The sequence below is a fragment of the Falco rusticolus genome, chromosome 5 (assembly GCF_015220075.1).
Source record: "Falco rusticolus isolate bFalRus1 chromosome 5, bFalRus1.pri, whole genome shotgun sequence".
Classification (NCBI taxonomy): Eukaryota; Metazoa; Chordata; class Aves; order Falconiformes; family Falconidae; genus Falco; species Falco rusticolus.
In genome coordinates, this window is record NC_051191.1 from 48,718,001 (window position 1) to 48,736,711 (window position 18,711).

The 18,711-nt window shown below is 36.4% G+C and overlaps 1 protein-coding gene across 1 annotated transcript; it reads left to right on the top strand.

Annotated features, from left to right (window-relative positions):
• Window positions 1-7,071: 7,071 nt before the first annotated feature.
• LUM (lumican) lies at window positions 7,072-18,497 on the top strand. The gene is made up of 3 exons (XM_037389906.1): window positions 7,072-7,532; window positions 10,651-11,547; window positions 17,457-18,497. The coding sequence occupies exons 2-3, from the start codon at window positions 10,671-10,673 to the stop codon at window positions 17,609-17,611; spliced, it is 1,032 nt and encodes a 343-aa protein (XP_037245803.1). The 5' UTR covers window positions 7,072-7,532; window positions 10,651-10,670; the 3' UTR covers window positions 17,612-18,497.
• The last annotated feature ends 214 nt before the right edge of the window (window positions 18,498-18,711 follow it).

Below are 18,711 nucleotides of genomic sequence, written 5' to 3' on the forward strand. Positions count from 1 at the left end.
AGGATGAGCAAATTTGTCTGGGAGGAAAAAATTCAAACAAACCCAAGAATACCTATACTTAAAAAGAATTTAAGAGACTGTCCTCAAATACCTTCCCCCCCCGCCCCGATTTTACAACCAAAAAAGGTCAGTTTTAGCCATAAGCTTGCTCGTTTAATAGAAAAGTGAAACGCAATTAAAGTGAAAACATGAGAAGTATGAGACATGAAGAATTAGGAAATACAGAGTATATATGTAATAGTGTCTCTGTACATATTAGTAAAAAGTAAAAATAAAACTGAGGTGCAGTGGAAATATCGGTGACATTCACAGCGTGGCTGAAGAGATTTGTAAGAAGCTCAAGTTTATGATGGGGCAAATAAATTCTAGTAATGTTATAGGCTCACAACTAAACAGACACAAGACAATGGGTAGAAATTAAATACGTAAAAAAACCCCCAGTAAACACCATTTTTCTGCATTTGGAGAGGAGTAGACTGATGTACTTTCATCAGACTGACATGCTCTTGTCATATGACAACTATCACATAGTTTCTAAAGGGGAAAAACGAAATAATATTTGTTAATGACAAATACTTTTAAATTGGGCTGTCATAATATTTTGTACTTAAATCTCTTAGAAAGCCGTTGTCCTGGTTTCAGCTGGGATAAAATTAATTTTTTTCTTATTAGCTGGTGCCGTGCTGTGTTTAGAATTTGGTGTGAGAACAGTGCTGATGGCACACTGATGGCTTTGGTTGCTGCTGGGTGATGTTTACACTCAGTCAAGGACTTTTCAGTTTCTCGAGCCCTGCCAGGGAGAGGGCTGGAGGGGCACGGGAAACTGGGAGGGGGCACAGCCAGGGCAGCTGACTTAACTAGCCAAAGAGGTATTCCATACCATATGGCATCATGCTGGGAATATAAACTGGGGGACAAAGGAAGGGGGGGGGACACATCCAGCATTAAGGTGTTTGTCTTCCCAAGTAGCTGTTACACATGATGGAGCCCTGCTTTCCTTGGGATGGCTGAACACCTGCCTGCCCGTGGGAAGTGGTGAATGAATTCCTTGTTTTCCTTTGCTTGTGTGTGTGACTTTTGCTTTACCTGTCTTTTAAACTGTCTTTATCTCAGCCCATGAGTTTCTCCCTTTTACTTTTCAGATCCTCTCCCCATCCCACTGTGGGGGGACTGAGTGCGCAGCTGCGTGGGGCTTTGTTGCTGGCTGGGGTAAACCACAACAGCCATATAAGAGATCTTTGGTTCGTTTACAGCCCATTTTCATGTGCCTGGGAATACCGGAACACCAGTGCATTGTTACTGTTCATGGACTACAAAAAGTTAGATACTACTCACCAAGGCTGTTAACCTGCCATCAGTCCCAGGAAAAGAAATGTAAAAATCTGATATAGCATCCAGTTGATAATGTATTAGGTGACCACTAATGTCAGGATAGATACTAATAGGTAACAAATGATATAATAGATACTATCTAGCAAGCCTTTACTTGCTTATGAGGTTGCAGACTTGGTGGGTAACAGGGTCTTCTGCAGTAGCAGTAGATTTTTCCAAGGTGTTTCATTTTAAAAATGACAATGAGCAGTACTTTAAAAACCTGCACATTCAATGTCTTCCAAACTGTCCCATCTTCATAGCAAACACAATTTATTACCAAGTGGATATATTCCAGTAGAGGGTCACAACAACTGCCAGAAGGCCAAATGCTGTGTGATGGTTGTCTGGACATTATGTTCAAAGCCGGCTGTACACCAGGCTGCTATTTCCTACACAGAATATCTCAGGTTGGAAGGACCCCATAAGAACCATAAAGTCCAACTCCCTGCTCCTTGAGGACTACCTAAAACTAAATCATATAACGCCATATTACTGTATTACTTTAGGCAAAGGGTTGCATTTATAGAATTCACTGTGAGACAGAGTCTTGTGGAGGAGAAGCATGATGCAGTAAACCAGCTTTGCAGGAGGCCGTGTTCCCACTCCCACTGAGGGAGAGCAGACTGTCCTAGCAGCTGCTGCCCGCTGCAGCTGCATGCAGAAACAGAAGCAGCCAGCACCCCAGGACCTCACCATACACCCTGTGAGGTGGAAGCTACTGTTCCTGTACCAGCTGGCAACCCTGTTCTGTTCGTAAACCTAAAGTTTTCCGGTGTTTGTGCTTCAAGGAGAAAGAGAAGAGTAACGTACTGAGTGGGGATGTCCTGGGTCTGTGCTAGCTGAGCAGACTCTCCTTCCTACCAGCCCACCAGCCTGGGAACCAGCCCTCTACTTCTGAGTGCTGTCTGCAAGTGTACGTTAACAGACACAAGGATGAAAACCATAATAATTAAGTCTCACTCAACTGGCAAACTAATTATTTCAGCTGCTACCCCAAGGTGCAACCCTCTGCCCACAGATGGAAAAGTGCTGAGCTCCTGCCATAACCTGCCAGATCCTGAAACCAGCCTCATCAAAATTCAACAAATTTTTTCACCAAATTAGAAAACTCCCAAACTTTTCATGTCTTACATTAAGGTTATATGTTGTCCTAAGCATAAGTGAGCAAAGGTGTTTTGTTGAACTCGGTACAACAGCAACAGGATGAAGTTTAATGGTTTGTGTTATACAGCGGGTCAGGGTAGATGATGCAATATCCCTTCTGACCTTAACCAGTAGTGCTCTGAAAGCAGATAGACACTGCTAATGCTTAGATTAGGGCAAGATGTTTAGCAGCCAATGGTTTTCTAAGGTCTACATTCATGCAGCATTTGTATATACAAATAATAGGCAGTGAGCTAGCCAAGTTTTCCAAGTCTACCTCTTTCTTTTCCTGTACTTTATCTGTACTGTTGGAAATACAAAGATGCTGCTGCTATAATTTTTACCTGTAACTACAACTTTCCCATAAATTCAACAACATTGTGGGATCTCCTTACATTCTTTACATTAGGAATCATTTGAATTGGTTCATGTTCTAGGGTTACCTGACTTTCTTTGATACATGGATCACCACATTTTAAATGCTGTAACACAAAGTACAGTGTATACATACAAGAATCTGTTTAAAAAACAGCATCTTGCCTTTATCTGTGCTTTTCTTAACAGAAAAGCTTTGAATCAACTCAAAGGAATTTTTCCATTGACAATTTTAATCAAATTAAATGCAGTCTAGTACAAAAACAGCCTGAAAAGCAATGGAGAGGAGGCTAACTACTAGAATATAGACACTGTCAAGTTTGAAACAAAACAGTCTGCAGTTTTTCAGAATGACAAAAACAGATTTATGCTCAGCTAAAATATCTGTTGCAGTCTGCTAATAAGTTGTACCACTATTACCATTTTTGTAAATTTCCAAAGCTGTTATTTCCTTTTTAGGAGAAAGGGGGAAAAAAGATTTGGATAACCACAAATTTTGTAATGCTTATAGTATGTGACCTAACACTTTCCATTTAACATGTAAGAACAGTGTAGAGGCTGAACAAATAACATTTTAATTTGGAGGAATGGAAGTTTTCAGATGAAAAAATAATAAGGACCTACAGCTTTCAGAACCTGAAATAGAATTGTTTTTAATGGAACTCATTTGACATGAGTCAGCCTTTAACAATATTTCCAAAATGCTGCAGGACTTCACAAAAACATTTAGCTAATTTTTACTGGACATTTGAGCTAATGTCAAGTTTTTGTTTATTTACGATTTACAGGACAACAGGCTATATATTCACTATTTAGAGATACGGAAAACACCATGCATAAACACTACACTACCTCTTTATAATTAAGTGGCTTGCTATATGGTGCCAATGAAATGGTCTTTTCCCTTACTGAAGATTTGTTTACCTTCTGCTGCAGGCAGCCAATTAAAATGAACTAGCCTGCATTTAATCTTTAGAGTAATATTTAATTTAAATTATGAGTGATCAGTGCAAAAACTCACTACTTATTTTATGAAGCAGTGTGAAAAGTTCAAGGAACACTTTTTCTGAGGCTATATGCTTCTACAATCCAGATACCCTACTCTTAATTTTGGGCACCCACATCTCTTGGATTTTAGGGTACACATCTGTGTACCAGATGTGTACACAGGTTTAAGATTAAAAAGAAACAGTTGGTTTAGATAATGCCTATTAGGTTTTAGTAACTTTAGGGTTGGTGTTTTTTTTTTGGGGGGGAATAATTTAAAAGCAAACAGATTGAGAGGAATTCCCATTTGTGCAGAACCGTGTAGCAGTTATAAAGAAGGTAGTTTTACAGGAGGGAAAAGGCTGAAAGGATATCATTGGTGAATGAAGAAAGAAAATAGTGTCACTGTAACCCAACAATTTTTGAAGGCTAGATCTCACCCACTGCAAAGTAATATACTTGCAGTGACCTCTGTTTTCAGATTCTTTCACTACAACCTACCAGACTTCTTGGCCATCTTCAACCATGAAAATATGAATTATCAAGAAAGGAGCTTTGAACCAAATAGAAGGAATATTTCTGCTCATGTATTAGCCGAAGAATACTAGATAAGAATAGGTTTTGATCACATTTCCCATCAAATAAAAAAAAAATAAATAAGGAATAAGAAGAACATTAATTTTGGAGAAAACAAACTGAGATGGCTTAATTAGAAGCACAGTTGATGTAAAGGTGAAATATCAATACATTCTGACATTATCAAGTATGAAGCATATTCATATGCAACTTAGATGCCATGGGAGAATTCACACATTATTTTCTGTATTCCTTGGAAATTAGCTAGCTGATGTTCACATACCATTAAATGACTTCTGACAGCTACCACCCGCACAAAAAAAAGCCCTACAAAATAGGGCCAAAAAGAAGAAATCACCCACCCACGCTCCCATCCCTTGTTGCAGAAGAATCCATACCTCCATTTTCTGGGCTTTAGTCCCTACCTGCTCTCCTAAATGGTTTTATGAGTGCTTCCTGAGGTGGAACAGTAAGCTTAAGAAAGCATATAAAATCATGCTGAAGGGACAGTATTAAATACCAGAGTGGAGAAATGGCAAAAATCTTATTAAAGAAAAGGAAAATTCTATTGTATTATATCTTATCCTTGGAAGGCATGTGATTCATCATCTTGACTGTGCAATTTGTATAGCTAATTTAAAACAGTCAGCAAGACAGGAACTATATGAATGAAAAAGTCTCAGCTGAACTTTATGTGACCCAAGATTTTACCGTATGTTAATTGTAAAATGTCATCACGTTTGTTTAATAAGATTGTTCTACAAGTTATAAAGATACGCATGCTTTTTATTTCTGTTAGTAGAAAGAGAAAAAGGATGTATACTGGACCTACAGAAATCAATGTAATGAACAACTGGTGCATAAATATAATTGTGCCAAAAACTTGTTAAGCCTGCACTACCTTGTATTTGAAGCCAATATAAAATTCTATTTGTACAGCAAATGCAAAACTACATATATTACTGAAAGATCAAAAGATGTATTAATTTTTTTATAATATTGAGCTTGTCCTTCAAAACAAATCTTTAATCAGAGAAAACGCAACCTGTGTCTTTTCTATGAATTTTAGAATTCTCTTTACAAACATTATGCTCCATTGCTCAGCTTGCTGCACCTTCTTCCACAGAGCAAACCTCAGTAATTGCCTTCAAAAGCATCACTTTCTGTATTAAAAAAATATTCCAATTGATCTTTTGCTGAATGCTTCTGCTTGTTACCCCATTTGCAGTCAAGGCTACAGTTTAGGTTTTCCTTGGTCAGCTAAAACTAATCAAGTAATTTTCAGGTAAGTATCATACTATGCATGAGAAAGTCCATCTGGTCTCCATTTACCCACACGCAGAGCAACAACAGCTTTGTCTACTTCTTCATGTGTAGTTCTGATACCACACACACTTCTTCACCTACTTAGCTTAACTCGCTGTTGTAATCCCACTGCTTCACATCCACTTATTTGCATCATTCAAATAGTAATGTAGTTATGGTCTGTCATCAGCGTGTTTCCTAATGTGTAAATCGTTTTTCCAGGCCAGGGGGACAGGCGTGATGTCAGGGTATCAACACAGTAATGTTGACTCTCTGTGGGCTGCACTGGCACCTAGCACGCTGTCTTGAGCAAATTTGTTTGCTAATCTTGTCACTGTTGGAGCTGAGGTCTGCAACAATTTGGCACCTTTCCTGTTCTTGGTGAAGGATATTGAATTACTTCAGGCCTTTCCCTTCTCCCAGTAACTTATGCTGGCATGGATGCCCAGATGCATCATCATCAGATTTTGGGGGAAGCCCACATCCAGACTCCTTTTCTTCAGGAAGCTGTCTAGGGTTCTCCAGCACAGCCATGTCCCTGTACCATGATTTTTTGTAAACATAGCCAGTTGATAACAAAAGCCCCCTTGATCTCTACCCACAACATTTTCAGTCAAACACAGTTAAACACACAGGACACTTTAAAACGGCTTGTGCATGCTTTCTATATGCACATTTCACTTTTGTCCTCATCCAACTTTATAAGAAAGAGGTTGCATCCCATAAAAAGGGAAGACATCCACCATTTAGAGATAAGGGAAGGTTCTTATGGAAACATTAAGATTCACTTTAAACAGTTACTGTCTTAGTGCATTATTTTTTGGCATTGCCTGGTGAAAATAAGATCCCATCCAAGCCTTAAGATGCATTCTTGAACTACATCCATGGAATAAGAAACAGACAACGTAAAGCTGAGTAGTTCCAGATTCTGAAAAGCAGGAGAAAGCTTTAAGTGCAAAAATGAACAAATGCATGAAGTGAGTTTACAGTAACTGCTGAAAAAATGTTCCTGGGATGTGTTTTTATTAAACAAACATACATTCAGTCACCAAAGAAAATCCCCAGACCAAATAAATTCCAATGCTTTGCAGAAGAAGCTTTGTACTCGGTATTTAATGTTGTGGAAAAGGTTATAATTCAAAGATAATCCTGCATGTTTCATTCTTATCCTTAAGCTAAAACTTTTATTAAGGATATTTATTTTACTGTGGACATAAGACAGTTAAAGAAAAAGGCAGAAAAATGAATGAGTCACTTGGCTGAAGAAGCACAGCAGCATTGAGGTCTGAATGCTATTTGTTAGCTCATGTCTAACAGTATAAAATAAGTTGGAAAACAAAAGTCTGTTTGCAATTTGTTTTACAACCTAAAATGTTTTCCCTCTAAAATACAAAAATTCCTTGTATAAGGCTATGGCTAGTGGTCTAAACTTTCTCAGGTTTGTGAAACACTGGTCATACTCTCATCCCACAGGAATAACAGATGGGTTGTCCTTGTACACAATATGCTATCCACCTGCACTTCATTAAAGAGCTGCATTTTTGTACATGCCACACCACAAGATCACCATGATGACATAGCAGCTTCAGAGAACAGCGTGACTAGGGCTTTTTTTCTTTTTCTTTTTTTTTTTTTTTTTTTTTTTCTCTCTTGTAACACAGAGGATCTGGCAGACTTTTACCTCCTGACACTGTTTACAGCATATATTGGTCGATACAGTCCCTTATTGCATCTGCTCTGGGAATTAAGGAAAGCAGCTTCAAGGCAGTAAGGTAAGTGCTGCTGCATGTTTTAACCGTAATGTTCAGCTATTTAAGTGTAGCTGTAATGGGAATGTGAAAACATGTCAGGATAAGTTTGCCAATTTGTAAATTGAACACAAATCAACAGTTGCTTGGTGGATTTGCTTTCTCAGTTTCCTTAAAACAATCTCACGTATTTTGTGCATCAGTGTTGCTCTTTTTTAGTCTTTTTTGTTCTACTTCAAAGAGTTGATGTACAGTACAAAGAAATTTGTAAGACTACTCACTGCTTACTTATTCATTCATAATCTATTAGTAAGAGTTCCACAGACTCGATTTCTTAAAGAATTTTGCTTCATTTTACAAAAAGACAAGTTATCTTGATATTTAAATAATTAATCAAGTAAACTATGAGAGGGAAATTGTAGGTATTTTGATTTTCTTTTTGCTAATTTTAAATATAATATTGAAATTTTTAAAAATTAGATCTTTTGCAAACTGTGTAAGTGCTTATGTTGCAGAATTAAGGTATATTTAGTTTAAGGCTGATTGAATGATAAGTTTCTATTTATCTTGTTTCACAACTTTAAAATTAAGGTAATATAGATTAGCTCCAAAATACTTTGAATAGTTTGTCTACTCTACTGTAGTAATCATTTTTCCAATGATTATTTTGTGGATATGCCATTTAGTATGTTTTGGCAAGTAGCCTGAGGAACTTCACAAATATTTTCACACTTGTTTTGCAACGTAACAGGTTAGAACAAAAAGGCAATTAGTTCAAGCTTGCTTATGTTATAAGATGAGCATCTAGGAATCTATTCTGATTTATCTTTTGGATTCATACAGTTCAGTGCAACAGACAAGCACATGTAGAAAATCTATTTACCTTTTATACTTCTGACAGAGAAACATTTAGATATGTGAATGAAAAATCCATGAATAAAACAAGTTATCTATACTACATATGTACTTTACTGTGCTATTTTTTGTCACAAACATGCTCATATGCTCTGGCACTACAGAATTGTCACCTACATTTTAAAATGTTGTTGATAAAGTAATTAAAAACATTTGATATCTAATTTTAAAAATTATTTTCAGGGTTCTGCATAGTTAAACTTTGTATACTATTTAGAAGAACTGTCAGCCTATGATATCAGGAATAAAATTTAGCATTACAAATGTAATTTGAAAATAGAAGAACAATATAATTGGAATTTAAAATAGCATGTTTATGATACTTTATCAGTAAGACTATAAAATGATGCAGATGTGTAAAAATACCACTGTAAAGCCAAAGAGTGTAGTCCAAGGATTCCATTACACTCTGTCTTACACTTAGAATACAGAAGCACTTAGTCCCCCATCCTTAATGTTTAGTGCTTAAATAGGACCAGATTTTGAGCTGAATTGTGTCACTAGTGACTTTGCTTTCAGAGGAGCTGCACTTATTTATACCAGCAGGGGACTGAAGGTTGAGTTTACATGTTCTCATGCAGTAATGAAGAACAGACAAAGGAAATCACACTGATTACTCATATTTCAATGATTGTTCTATCCTATGGTTTGTAATTGCTAAATCTGATGGGACTGATGCCATGGAGACGATATACAGTTGTCCTTATTCAGGGGACAGCAGCTTAATATTTAGCAGAGTGACTTTGTGGGTAATTGACTGGAGATAATGAGACATAATGGAGATAATGGAGATAATTAAAAAAAATATTCATGCTGTACTGTAGCAGATCAATAGGCCCTGCCTAGAGGTACTTCAGTTGAGATTATTAGTTGTCTAGAATGTGATGTGGCTTTTATCAAGTCAATAAAAGCAAGAAAATTTAGAATTAGGGAAGACTTTCTAACTATGCCCTGTTTTAAAAACTGTACTCTATGTTAAGCAATGCCAATAGCAAGACTGACTTACTCTGCTGGAAGGTTGCCCAGATCTGAGACCAATGCCTGGTGGTCTCTTTACAGGCTTCACATGCTTTCTGAAATTACTTTAAAAGAAGGTTCAGAGGAATTTCTTAATCATCTCAATCTCTGAACAGTTGTTGGGTACACCAAGCCTTGTCATACTGGTGAAAATCAAAGTAAGCTCATTGACTCCAGTGATGCTAGACTCACTTTTCCAACACATCTATCTAGGTAGTAAGAAATAAAAGCAAGACACTAATCTTCACAGATAAGTATCTTGTGGAGTATCTGACAAGCAAGGTATGCCCTTAAAAAGGTGAGACCAGTCATACTGAATCACAGCAAAAGATCCCCAAGGATGTGTTTACTGACACTGAATGCCCTTCTGCTGTATGTGAACTGGAAGACCAACTATGTGAAGCAAGTACTTGATTGTTCTATTGATTTAAGATGATCATACAATGTAATAAAAATTGTTATATATAGAATTTGCAAGAACATTTGCACTATCTGAATTTCATTCGTTTCAGATCTGCTGTAGATCCATATTAGATAAAGCATACTCATGCACACATATGCATTTTTTGTTGCTTGACATGTCCAGGAGAATATGCTTTATATTTCTATTAGTTTGTTCTTTAGGTGAGTATGACAGTTAGTGTACTTTTTGCTTTAATGGACATGATCCTTGAGGAGAAGATATTTCAAACTACAAGAATCTTAACAACACACTCTACAGCAGATCATTAATCTGAGTTTGTAACTTCCTTGCCTTTTTCAAACTTCAGTCAAATTGCCACATTAAATATGAGGCAATTCAGTATATTAGGATTGCTTGATAAAGTTTAAATGGCAGAACTGCCTCTGAACATGGCCTTCAGCAAAACTGAATTTGAAAACTCTTCTGTGTCAAATTTTAAAAACTTGGGCTGTATCATCCTTCTTGTGACTTAATGAATGAACGAAGGAAGATATAAAGAATGTTTTACTTACAGCCGCAGAATGACCTGCAAATTTACATTACAAAGGCTGATTATAACAAGACAGGGACTACAGGTTTTCAGTAGTAACAATGCAATACTAACAAAATTATATATTTAGTAGCTTTGAACAGGAAGCCTAAATTAATTAGCTTTTAATTATAAGCTTTATGTGGTAAAATTTCAAATATTGCTGAACGAGATTAAAAATTAAAGTTATAACTTTTTTATTCCCTTTCACCATACAGGGACAAGACACATTGCAAAGATGACTTTAAACTCCCTACCCGTCTTTCTGTTATTGATTAGTGGCATTTTTTGTCAATATGACTATGGTCCTGGAGATGATTATGGTTATGATCCTTTTGGGCCATCCTCAGCAGTCTGTGCCCCAGAATGTAATTGTCCTTTAAGCTACCCTACTGCCATGTATTGTGACAATCTTAAACTGAAAACCATTCCAATTGTGCCAAGTGGAATAAAATACCTTTATCTTCGAAACAATATGATTGAGGGCATTGAAGAGAACACATTTGATAACGTAACAGACCTACAGTGGCTGATCCTAGATCACAACCATTTGGAAAATTCGAAAATTAAGGGAAGAGTCTTCTCTAAACTAAAGAATCTGAAGAAACTTCACATTAACTACAACAATTTGACGGAAGCAGTTGGACCACTCCCCAAAACTCTGGATGACCTGCAATTAAGTCACAACAAGATCACAAAAGTCAATCCCGGTGCACTTGAGGGGCTGGTGAATCTGACTGTCATTCACCTCCAGAACAACCAGCTGAAAGCAGATTCTATTTCTGGGGCTTTTAAAGGCCTGAATTCACTTTTGTATCTTGACTTAAGTTTCAATCAACTTACAAAGCTACCAACAGGACTGCCTCATTCCTTACTCATGCTGTATTTTGATAATAACCAGATCTCCAATGTTCCCAATGAGTACTTCCAGGGTTTTAAAGCCTTGCAATATTTACGTTTATCCCACAATAAATTAACAGATTCTGGAATACCAGGCAATGTTTTCAATATCACGTCACTGGTTGAGTTGGATCTCTCCTTCAATCAGCTGAAGAGCATTCCAACTGTCAGTGAGAACCTCGAAAACTTCTACCTCCAAGTCAACAAAATTAACAGTGAGTTAAATTTGTGTATTTTCATTAATATTTACTATGGGCTAGACACTGATGGACAATGCAAGTGTCTGAAAGGGTAGATCAACCAGCCTGAAGAAATGGTATTGGTTGGACTGTTAGCACACTGACATTTCTCTGACTGTTGTCCACATTAATGTTAAAAGAGAGATATTTATCTGATAGCTACTCAAATTACCTAAAGAGAGAAATCTCTGGTTTTATACTAACTTGGGTATTATTGGTCAAATTCTCATCTTGTGTAAATTAGAGTAACTCCATAGAAGCAAGAGCAGTTGTCTTACACAACTGAGGAAAAAACAATGGGAAAAGTTTGATCAGTGTGGAAGATCCAAATGTCAGCAAAAAAGAGACAGATGGCAGCTGAGGATCTGACTGTGGTATGTGTAACCTTTCAGGATGCTGGTTATAAAAGTGCTAGAGGGTGGAGAGAGGGAGAAGACAAAAAATTCATAAGGTATCAGCCACAAAGCACAATGAAAAAGATACAACAAAGTAGCTGCTTTGTTCTCTTTCCTCCCTCCTCCTATGCAGTGTCCCTCCAAACCCATCTCGAAATCCAAAGAGCTACAGCTATTTTAATTTTCATTCCCACTTCCCACATTGTATGATCAGGTGGCAAGCTTTTTCCATTCAATCATGATTTGAAAAAATGTTTCTTCTGAAGTCAATAAATGTCACACCTTGCATGAGATCATGTAGGTTTCTACTGAGACAGGGCTTTTACAGAGCTCTCCTAATCCTCAGGTGGGAAGGAGATGTTGGAGAGCTGGAGGGGCCTTACCACCATGTCAGAAGCTCTCCAGCCGTACCTATGTCAGTGGTGGTCCCTGGTGTGACATCATGTTGCCAGCTGGCATAAAGTAAACCATAAACATGTCTCTTTTGTTTGCCTGCTTGTATCCATCAGGGGTTTAGGATATCGGTGTTAACTCTTCCATACATAGCTAAGTCCATACAGATGTAGCTTCTAAAGTCAAATATTTGAGTGCAGAACTTACCAGAGGACAAGACCTTTTGAAACGTTTTGTATTTGCTATGCTTCACAGTTTCCTCAATGTTATGATTCACACACCACCCCCCACCACCCCCATTACATCTCAGTTCCTTGTTTTGATGAGAGGGGATGGTGTGAGGAGTGGATGAGCACCAGCTACTGCTGCACTGTCATTGCTACCCTATGAACAGACCCAAGAGAACTCACTCTACTGGTTTTTGCTTAACCATAAAATCTAGCAGACTTGAATAATAACTTTTCTTGACTATCTGATTTCACAGGTATAATATTGTGTTTCTTAGGATGCTAACTGACAATGTGAGACAAAATTTAGTTAGGAATAAGCATTGTGATCAAAGCCTTTGTAGTTCACTATTCATTACACCTGACCATACAGTGAGTGCTTAGTCTTTGTAAAAATTGACTGTTCTTTGAGCATTTGGGCCTCAAACAAAGGACCAGTTTCTTTTTTTAATGTTGGGGTTTTTTTTAATTTGCCAGAGATTTTTGTAAGGATGACTGTAAACAAGGCAAGCTTCCCTTCCATACTATGGCCCATGGTACAATACTGTGAGATAGAGACTTCTGTTTTAGGGGTAATGATTTGCCTTTAAATGTACAAAAGGTATAATCTTCCAGCTTATGCTTACATAATCTAAAGTTTTCATTTATACTGAAATTTAACTTAAATATATTTCTCCAGAGTTCTTAATTTGTTAGTGTACCTTTTTCTCAGGTACCTTTAGGTGAGCAATAAACATTTATATTTGTCTAAGAAAGAGTAGTCTGATTCCAACTCTGGTAATACCAGAAAGAAAGGAAATATTTCTTTATGTTATTGTCCATGAGTTTCATTAAAGAAATTACATGTTTGAGAAATACCCCTATTTGAGTGACTTCAAACTTTTTGAACAAGAGTTGATTAACATATATATTAAAAAAATTATAGCAGAATTGGCTTCATTATGTTCATTATGTTTTCATCTGTGGTGTGTGGAGCAGTGGTCAAAGTGGATAGCAATCTGGAGTGAAGACAAATTCAGAGTAACTCCTCTGATCTCTAATTAAATGAAGCACATCCATTATATTAAATGTAAGTTAAGTATCAACTGTATACGCTATCTACTGTACTTGATGCTTGTTGGATCTCCAAGCTCAAACCTACACAGTACCTTCTAAACTGAAATTTCTTTTTTTTAATATTTTTTATTAGTAGTAATTTAGAGGGTGGAATTTTCTGTTTAATAACAACAGTGGCTCACTACCATGCTCTAAGATGCTATTAGGATGACATATATGTATACACACACACACACATACTTGTTTTGTAGACTCCTCAAGGCAAAAAGAAACTGCAGGATAGAAAAAGGAATCAAAAAGTTTCAGTGACACAAGAAGAGGGTTCAAATGCAGACTTCTCCATATTTAATTTGTGCTTGTAAAGGGTTAAGGAGAGAGTTGTTGCTTCCACAGGAAACCCCACCAGGAACATACAATGTGAATGGAGTATAACAAGGGGGAATGTGAAAATAATCTGCTCCAGTCTATCAGCTGGATCAGTACCTGTACCATAATTGTACTTATTCTAAACAAAGTTATTTGTGCAGGGGCTTTATGGTCTGTTACCTGGCTCACTGCACCAATCTCAAAAGGATTTTTTTACAATGGCCTAGGAAGATACAACTCACACATGATTACTGTGGGACCACAGACCCCCAAGGATGAGTATAGGATTTCAGATTCCATTAGGGCTACCCCCGGTATTGCACACCTGAATAAGGAACATTTGCACAGTTAATCTTCCTCTAAAGATTAGCTAAAGGCTGCTTACACTCATGAGGTACAAGGCATACGCTCTCACCCCTAGCACATAATAAGAAATGAATTCTGTCTAAAATATAAGTGTTTCTAGGCTCCTGTTTTGCCCTATAGATATAGGAGAGGAGAGAGGATGCCTGTTCCCGATTTTTTTTTTTTATTTTTTTACCCCAGGTATTTTAAATTTTCAAGTACTTTGTTAGAATATCAGAATTTCTTATGGCAACAGACATTTTTAGTGAGAAAATAATAATTCAAATGAAAATCAAATTTTCATCCAAACCTTCTTATTCTTAATGTCTGGCTCATTCAGGAATTCTGTGTTGGGAAAATATGAATGCCATACTAGAGGCAAAATTCCAGGTACACTGCCTTTGAACCTGAATACTGTAAATTCAAGAAGACATTTAAACACCTGAAACATTAATAAGCATAATAAGGAAGGAAGTAAGCCACTGACACATTTTGTGCAACATTGCTCTAGTCTAACTAATTGGAGTTCCCATATAGATCATATAGGTAACAACACATCAAGTGTTTTCACAAGACTCACTTATATTATTTTCTGCTAGTGGAGAATACAATTAGAAAACCAACATTTTTAATATGCTTCTAAAACCTGACAATTATATTAACTGTATAAAAAAATAATACACAAACGTAGTGCGCACCAAATGTTGGAGACAAATCCCACTGAAGCCCAAGATGGAGCTTCCTTGACTTCTGTGAGGACTAGATCTGCATCCGCTTCCAAAGTGTTTTCAGTCTCATAAATAGTCAGCACAGATAAGTATTTTGGTAACACAGATAAATTTTGTGGTTTACATGCATGAAGTTACATCCTTTGAATAATCAGACATCTACTGAAGTATAAGAACACCTTGTTTTGCAACCAGAAGTATTTATGCTCAAAAGTAACAATATGGAAAGAAAACAAATCAGCAAATTTATAAAGTTTTTAAATGTCTAGCTTCAACAAAGTATACTTACCATGTCATTCCTGAATGTCAAGAAAATGGATAAAAAATATCTGTATTAGAATTCATGTTTATCCTAATCTTTAAAAATTACACCCAAACTATCTGCAGAAAAGTGGACCTAAATAGTTAATGGTATAGCCTGTAGGCCAAGCAAATACATTCAAAGTCTCAGGAACTTATGTTTTCATTCAGCAAAATTCCACACAGATCCAATCCTATAAACATCTCTCAGATTATATGATTCTAAATTTCACAGGAATCATCAGTTCACTTTAGCTGGTACATTCTGAATTGGAAGAGTATTACAATTTGTCTGCAATCTTAAAATTATACTGTATTGCAATATGGACTGCCTAATAAATGTGCCATTAAGGACACATTTTATCTCTTACCCTTCCAAAAGAAAGCTGTACAATATACAAAATCTACGAAACTTTTTTGATTTTCTTAATCAAATTGGTGATCAGCATCTAATGTTTGAAGTACATTTCCTCAATCTCTATGCAAAACAACTTATTTTGTGAAAGACACACAAATCTTTACCCATTCTCCAACATCACTTCTCTGTGTCCAAAAAATTACCTAAGTTCTCATGCTTTAAAGAGCTGTGTGCACAGATGGGTGCATATTTGCACTTGGTTAACACAAGCCATGTTTCATCAATGATAGATGGTTATTGTAATGCCAGTTCTGAAAGAATCCTATTGAAGTTAAAGTGGAGATATGAAAGACATTTCCTCCACTTCCTTTAACACTACAACATATTTTCGGCCATCACCGTATCTTAAATAATCATGCAGAAAAGATATCTAAGGTGGTGTTTTCAAAAGTTCATAAATGACGTATGATTGGTAGTTAAAATGGTATCTGATTTTGCTAAAACTACCTTGATTTCTCAGAAGTTATGGGAGCTAGTCCTTTGCAACATAAAAGCAACTGAAGATACCAAATTTGTCTGCATGCTAGTGACTGGGTTTCTTAAAGGAGTCCCTTTAAAGTATTTTCTGTGTGAGTTCAATTGATGTCAATGGCCTGAAGAACAAGCCTCTTCAGACTGCTTTAATAGTGATTTAGTTTTTCAATGGACTAATCCTTTGTCTGACTCAAAGTAAACATGGGTGAGAGTGAAGGACCATCCTTGCAGAGTTCACAATGTGATATGCAGGGAACATCAGGTTTAATCACATACATTCTCTCTTGAGGATAGATCTTGGCATGACAGGGATGTATAACATACGTATGTGTATGCTTATGTATACTGAGCACAGAACTCTGCTTCATGAAAATTCTGGCCTAAGTTTAATATACTCATAAGAGACAAGACATAGTTTTCCATTCAAGACCTGTTTGGTGTTATGTGAACCAAATAATACTTCAACTGAATAAAGAAAATATATATATCATGATCTATACATTACAATAAAAATTTTTTAAAATATTTTTTTACATTTCTACTAATCTTATAATCCCACTGTTCTGGAAAGGTTCAACTATAAAATTTAAATGTAAAACTCCTCCCCAACCCCAGCCCGAAACTTCATTTTGAAGCTAGTAAAACACAATGACGCATGAAAAATAATATTTGACACAGACACCTATTGGACTGCCTGTTCTTAAGGGTAGGGCCATATCATGGTTTCAGTTTCTCCAGAAATGTTTTACTTCCCTCAGTATCTTATGTAGCACTGTTTTACGCTTCCATCGTAATGTACCCAGCATAATTGATTCTTCCCTCTGCATCCCCACTAAAACTGGAGACTCATTTTTTACCTTTTTTTCTAAATGCAGGACTAGACCTCTATATGAAATCTAAAGTCTTAAAAATCAAGTGGGAGCACATAGCGCTTGAAAAACTCAGTCTTGAAATTCTGAACCTCTCACAACTAATGGAAAGAACCTTTCCTAACACAAGCCCCTCTAGTTTATTTAAACTCATGGCAAATTGTATCAGTGGATATGCAAAATACTGAAAAATAGTAGAATAAATGAAGGTCAAAATTTCCAAATAAAATTTATAAAAAGCAGAAAAATAATGTTTTTCCCCTATTTGCCCTAATTATTCACACTTTCTTTTCTTCATGTTCCCTTTGTTTCAGAGTTCCCGTTGAGCAGCTTCTGTAAGGTTGTTGGGCCAATGACCTATTCCAAGATCACACATTTGCGGCTGGATGGAAACAATCTGACTCGGGCTGACCTGCCACAGGAAATGTACAACTGCCTTCGGGTGGCGGCTGAGGTTTCACTGGAGTGAGATACCTAGGAGCACCCAGTTCCCCTCTAGGGGCAGTAACTACAGGAATTACATCATGATAGCTCTTTAAAATTAGGAAAAGCCTTTTAAAAAAAGTGTCAATCTGCATATTATCCATTCTGTTTGTTAATATTTAGCATGCACTTGGCAACTTTAAGGAAATGTTCCCATATTTTTACAAACAGTTGTGTTTAGAAAGTGAAAGAATGACCAAACATGGTGCAAAATCTGCCTTCATATGGCTGGTATGTTGATTAAAAACGTTCAATTTGACATAAATCTATGGCCATGCATGCAATACATGCCAGCTGGTACCAGACATACATGGTAGCCAGGTGGGTTTCATCAGAGGGCTGAGCAGTATAGGCTAGCCTGTGTAAATACAAGACTCCTCTCCAACCAATCATCATTCATGCCTTTTTCATGTTGTTATCAATTACAAAGGAAAAAAATATTTGAAAATCTAAGAACAATTTAAAGTGTATGAAAATATGTTTTCAGAGCCCATGACATTATTAAATTAATTCAATATATGAAAGATAACAGGGAAACAAACATTTTTCAGGTTAAAACATTGTTTACTCTTCTTTTGGTCATATTTTCATTTAAACTTTCATGGTTAAGATTTTTTATCCATTGCTGGTATAGATGTTATTTCAAAATAAGTCATATATGCAAATATTTTTATTCAATTACTTGCATGCTACTTTTAACCAGATTGTAGAAATAAAACATAGCAAATAGTATTTTTGTGTCCATAGCATTGTCACTCTTTTATAAATTGAAAAAAAATAATCAGGTTAAGACAAGATAACCAAAGCTGTTCCATTATTATTAAAATTATTGTAAGGTTAAATAAACTGTTTTCTCTACTTTCAAGCTTCAATATGTTTGTAAACATATAATTTAACATATGCCACTGCACTTGTGTTGGCCATTAGGTCGATGTCTTATGGAGTCTGCCGTATGGGAGTCAGTGTACTATGAAATAGTGCAAATTAAATTCTCAGTATTGTCAAAAGGACAATGAAATTTCTTAGAAACTGTGGGCAATGAGTAAAATCCAGCCACAGCTACTCATGATAGAGACATAGTAGATA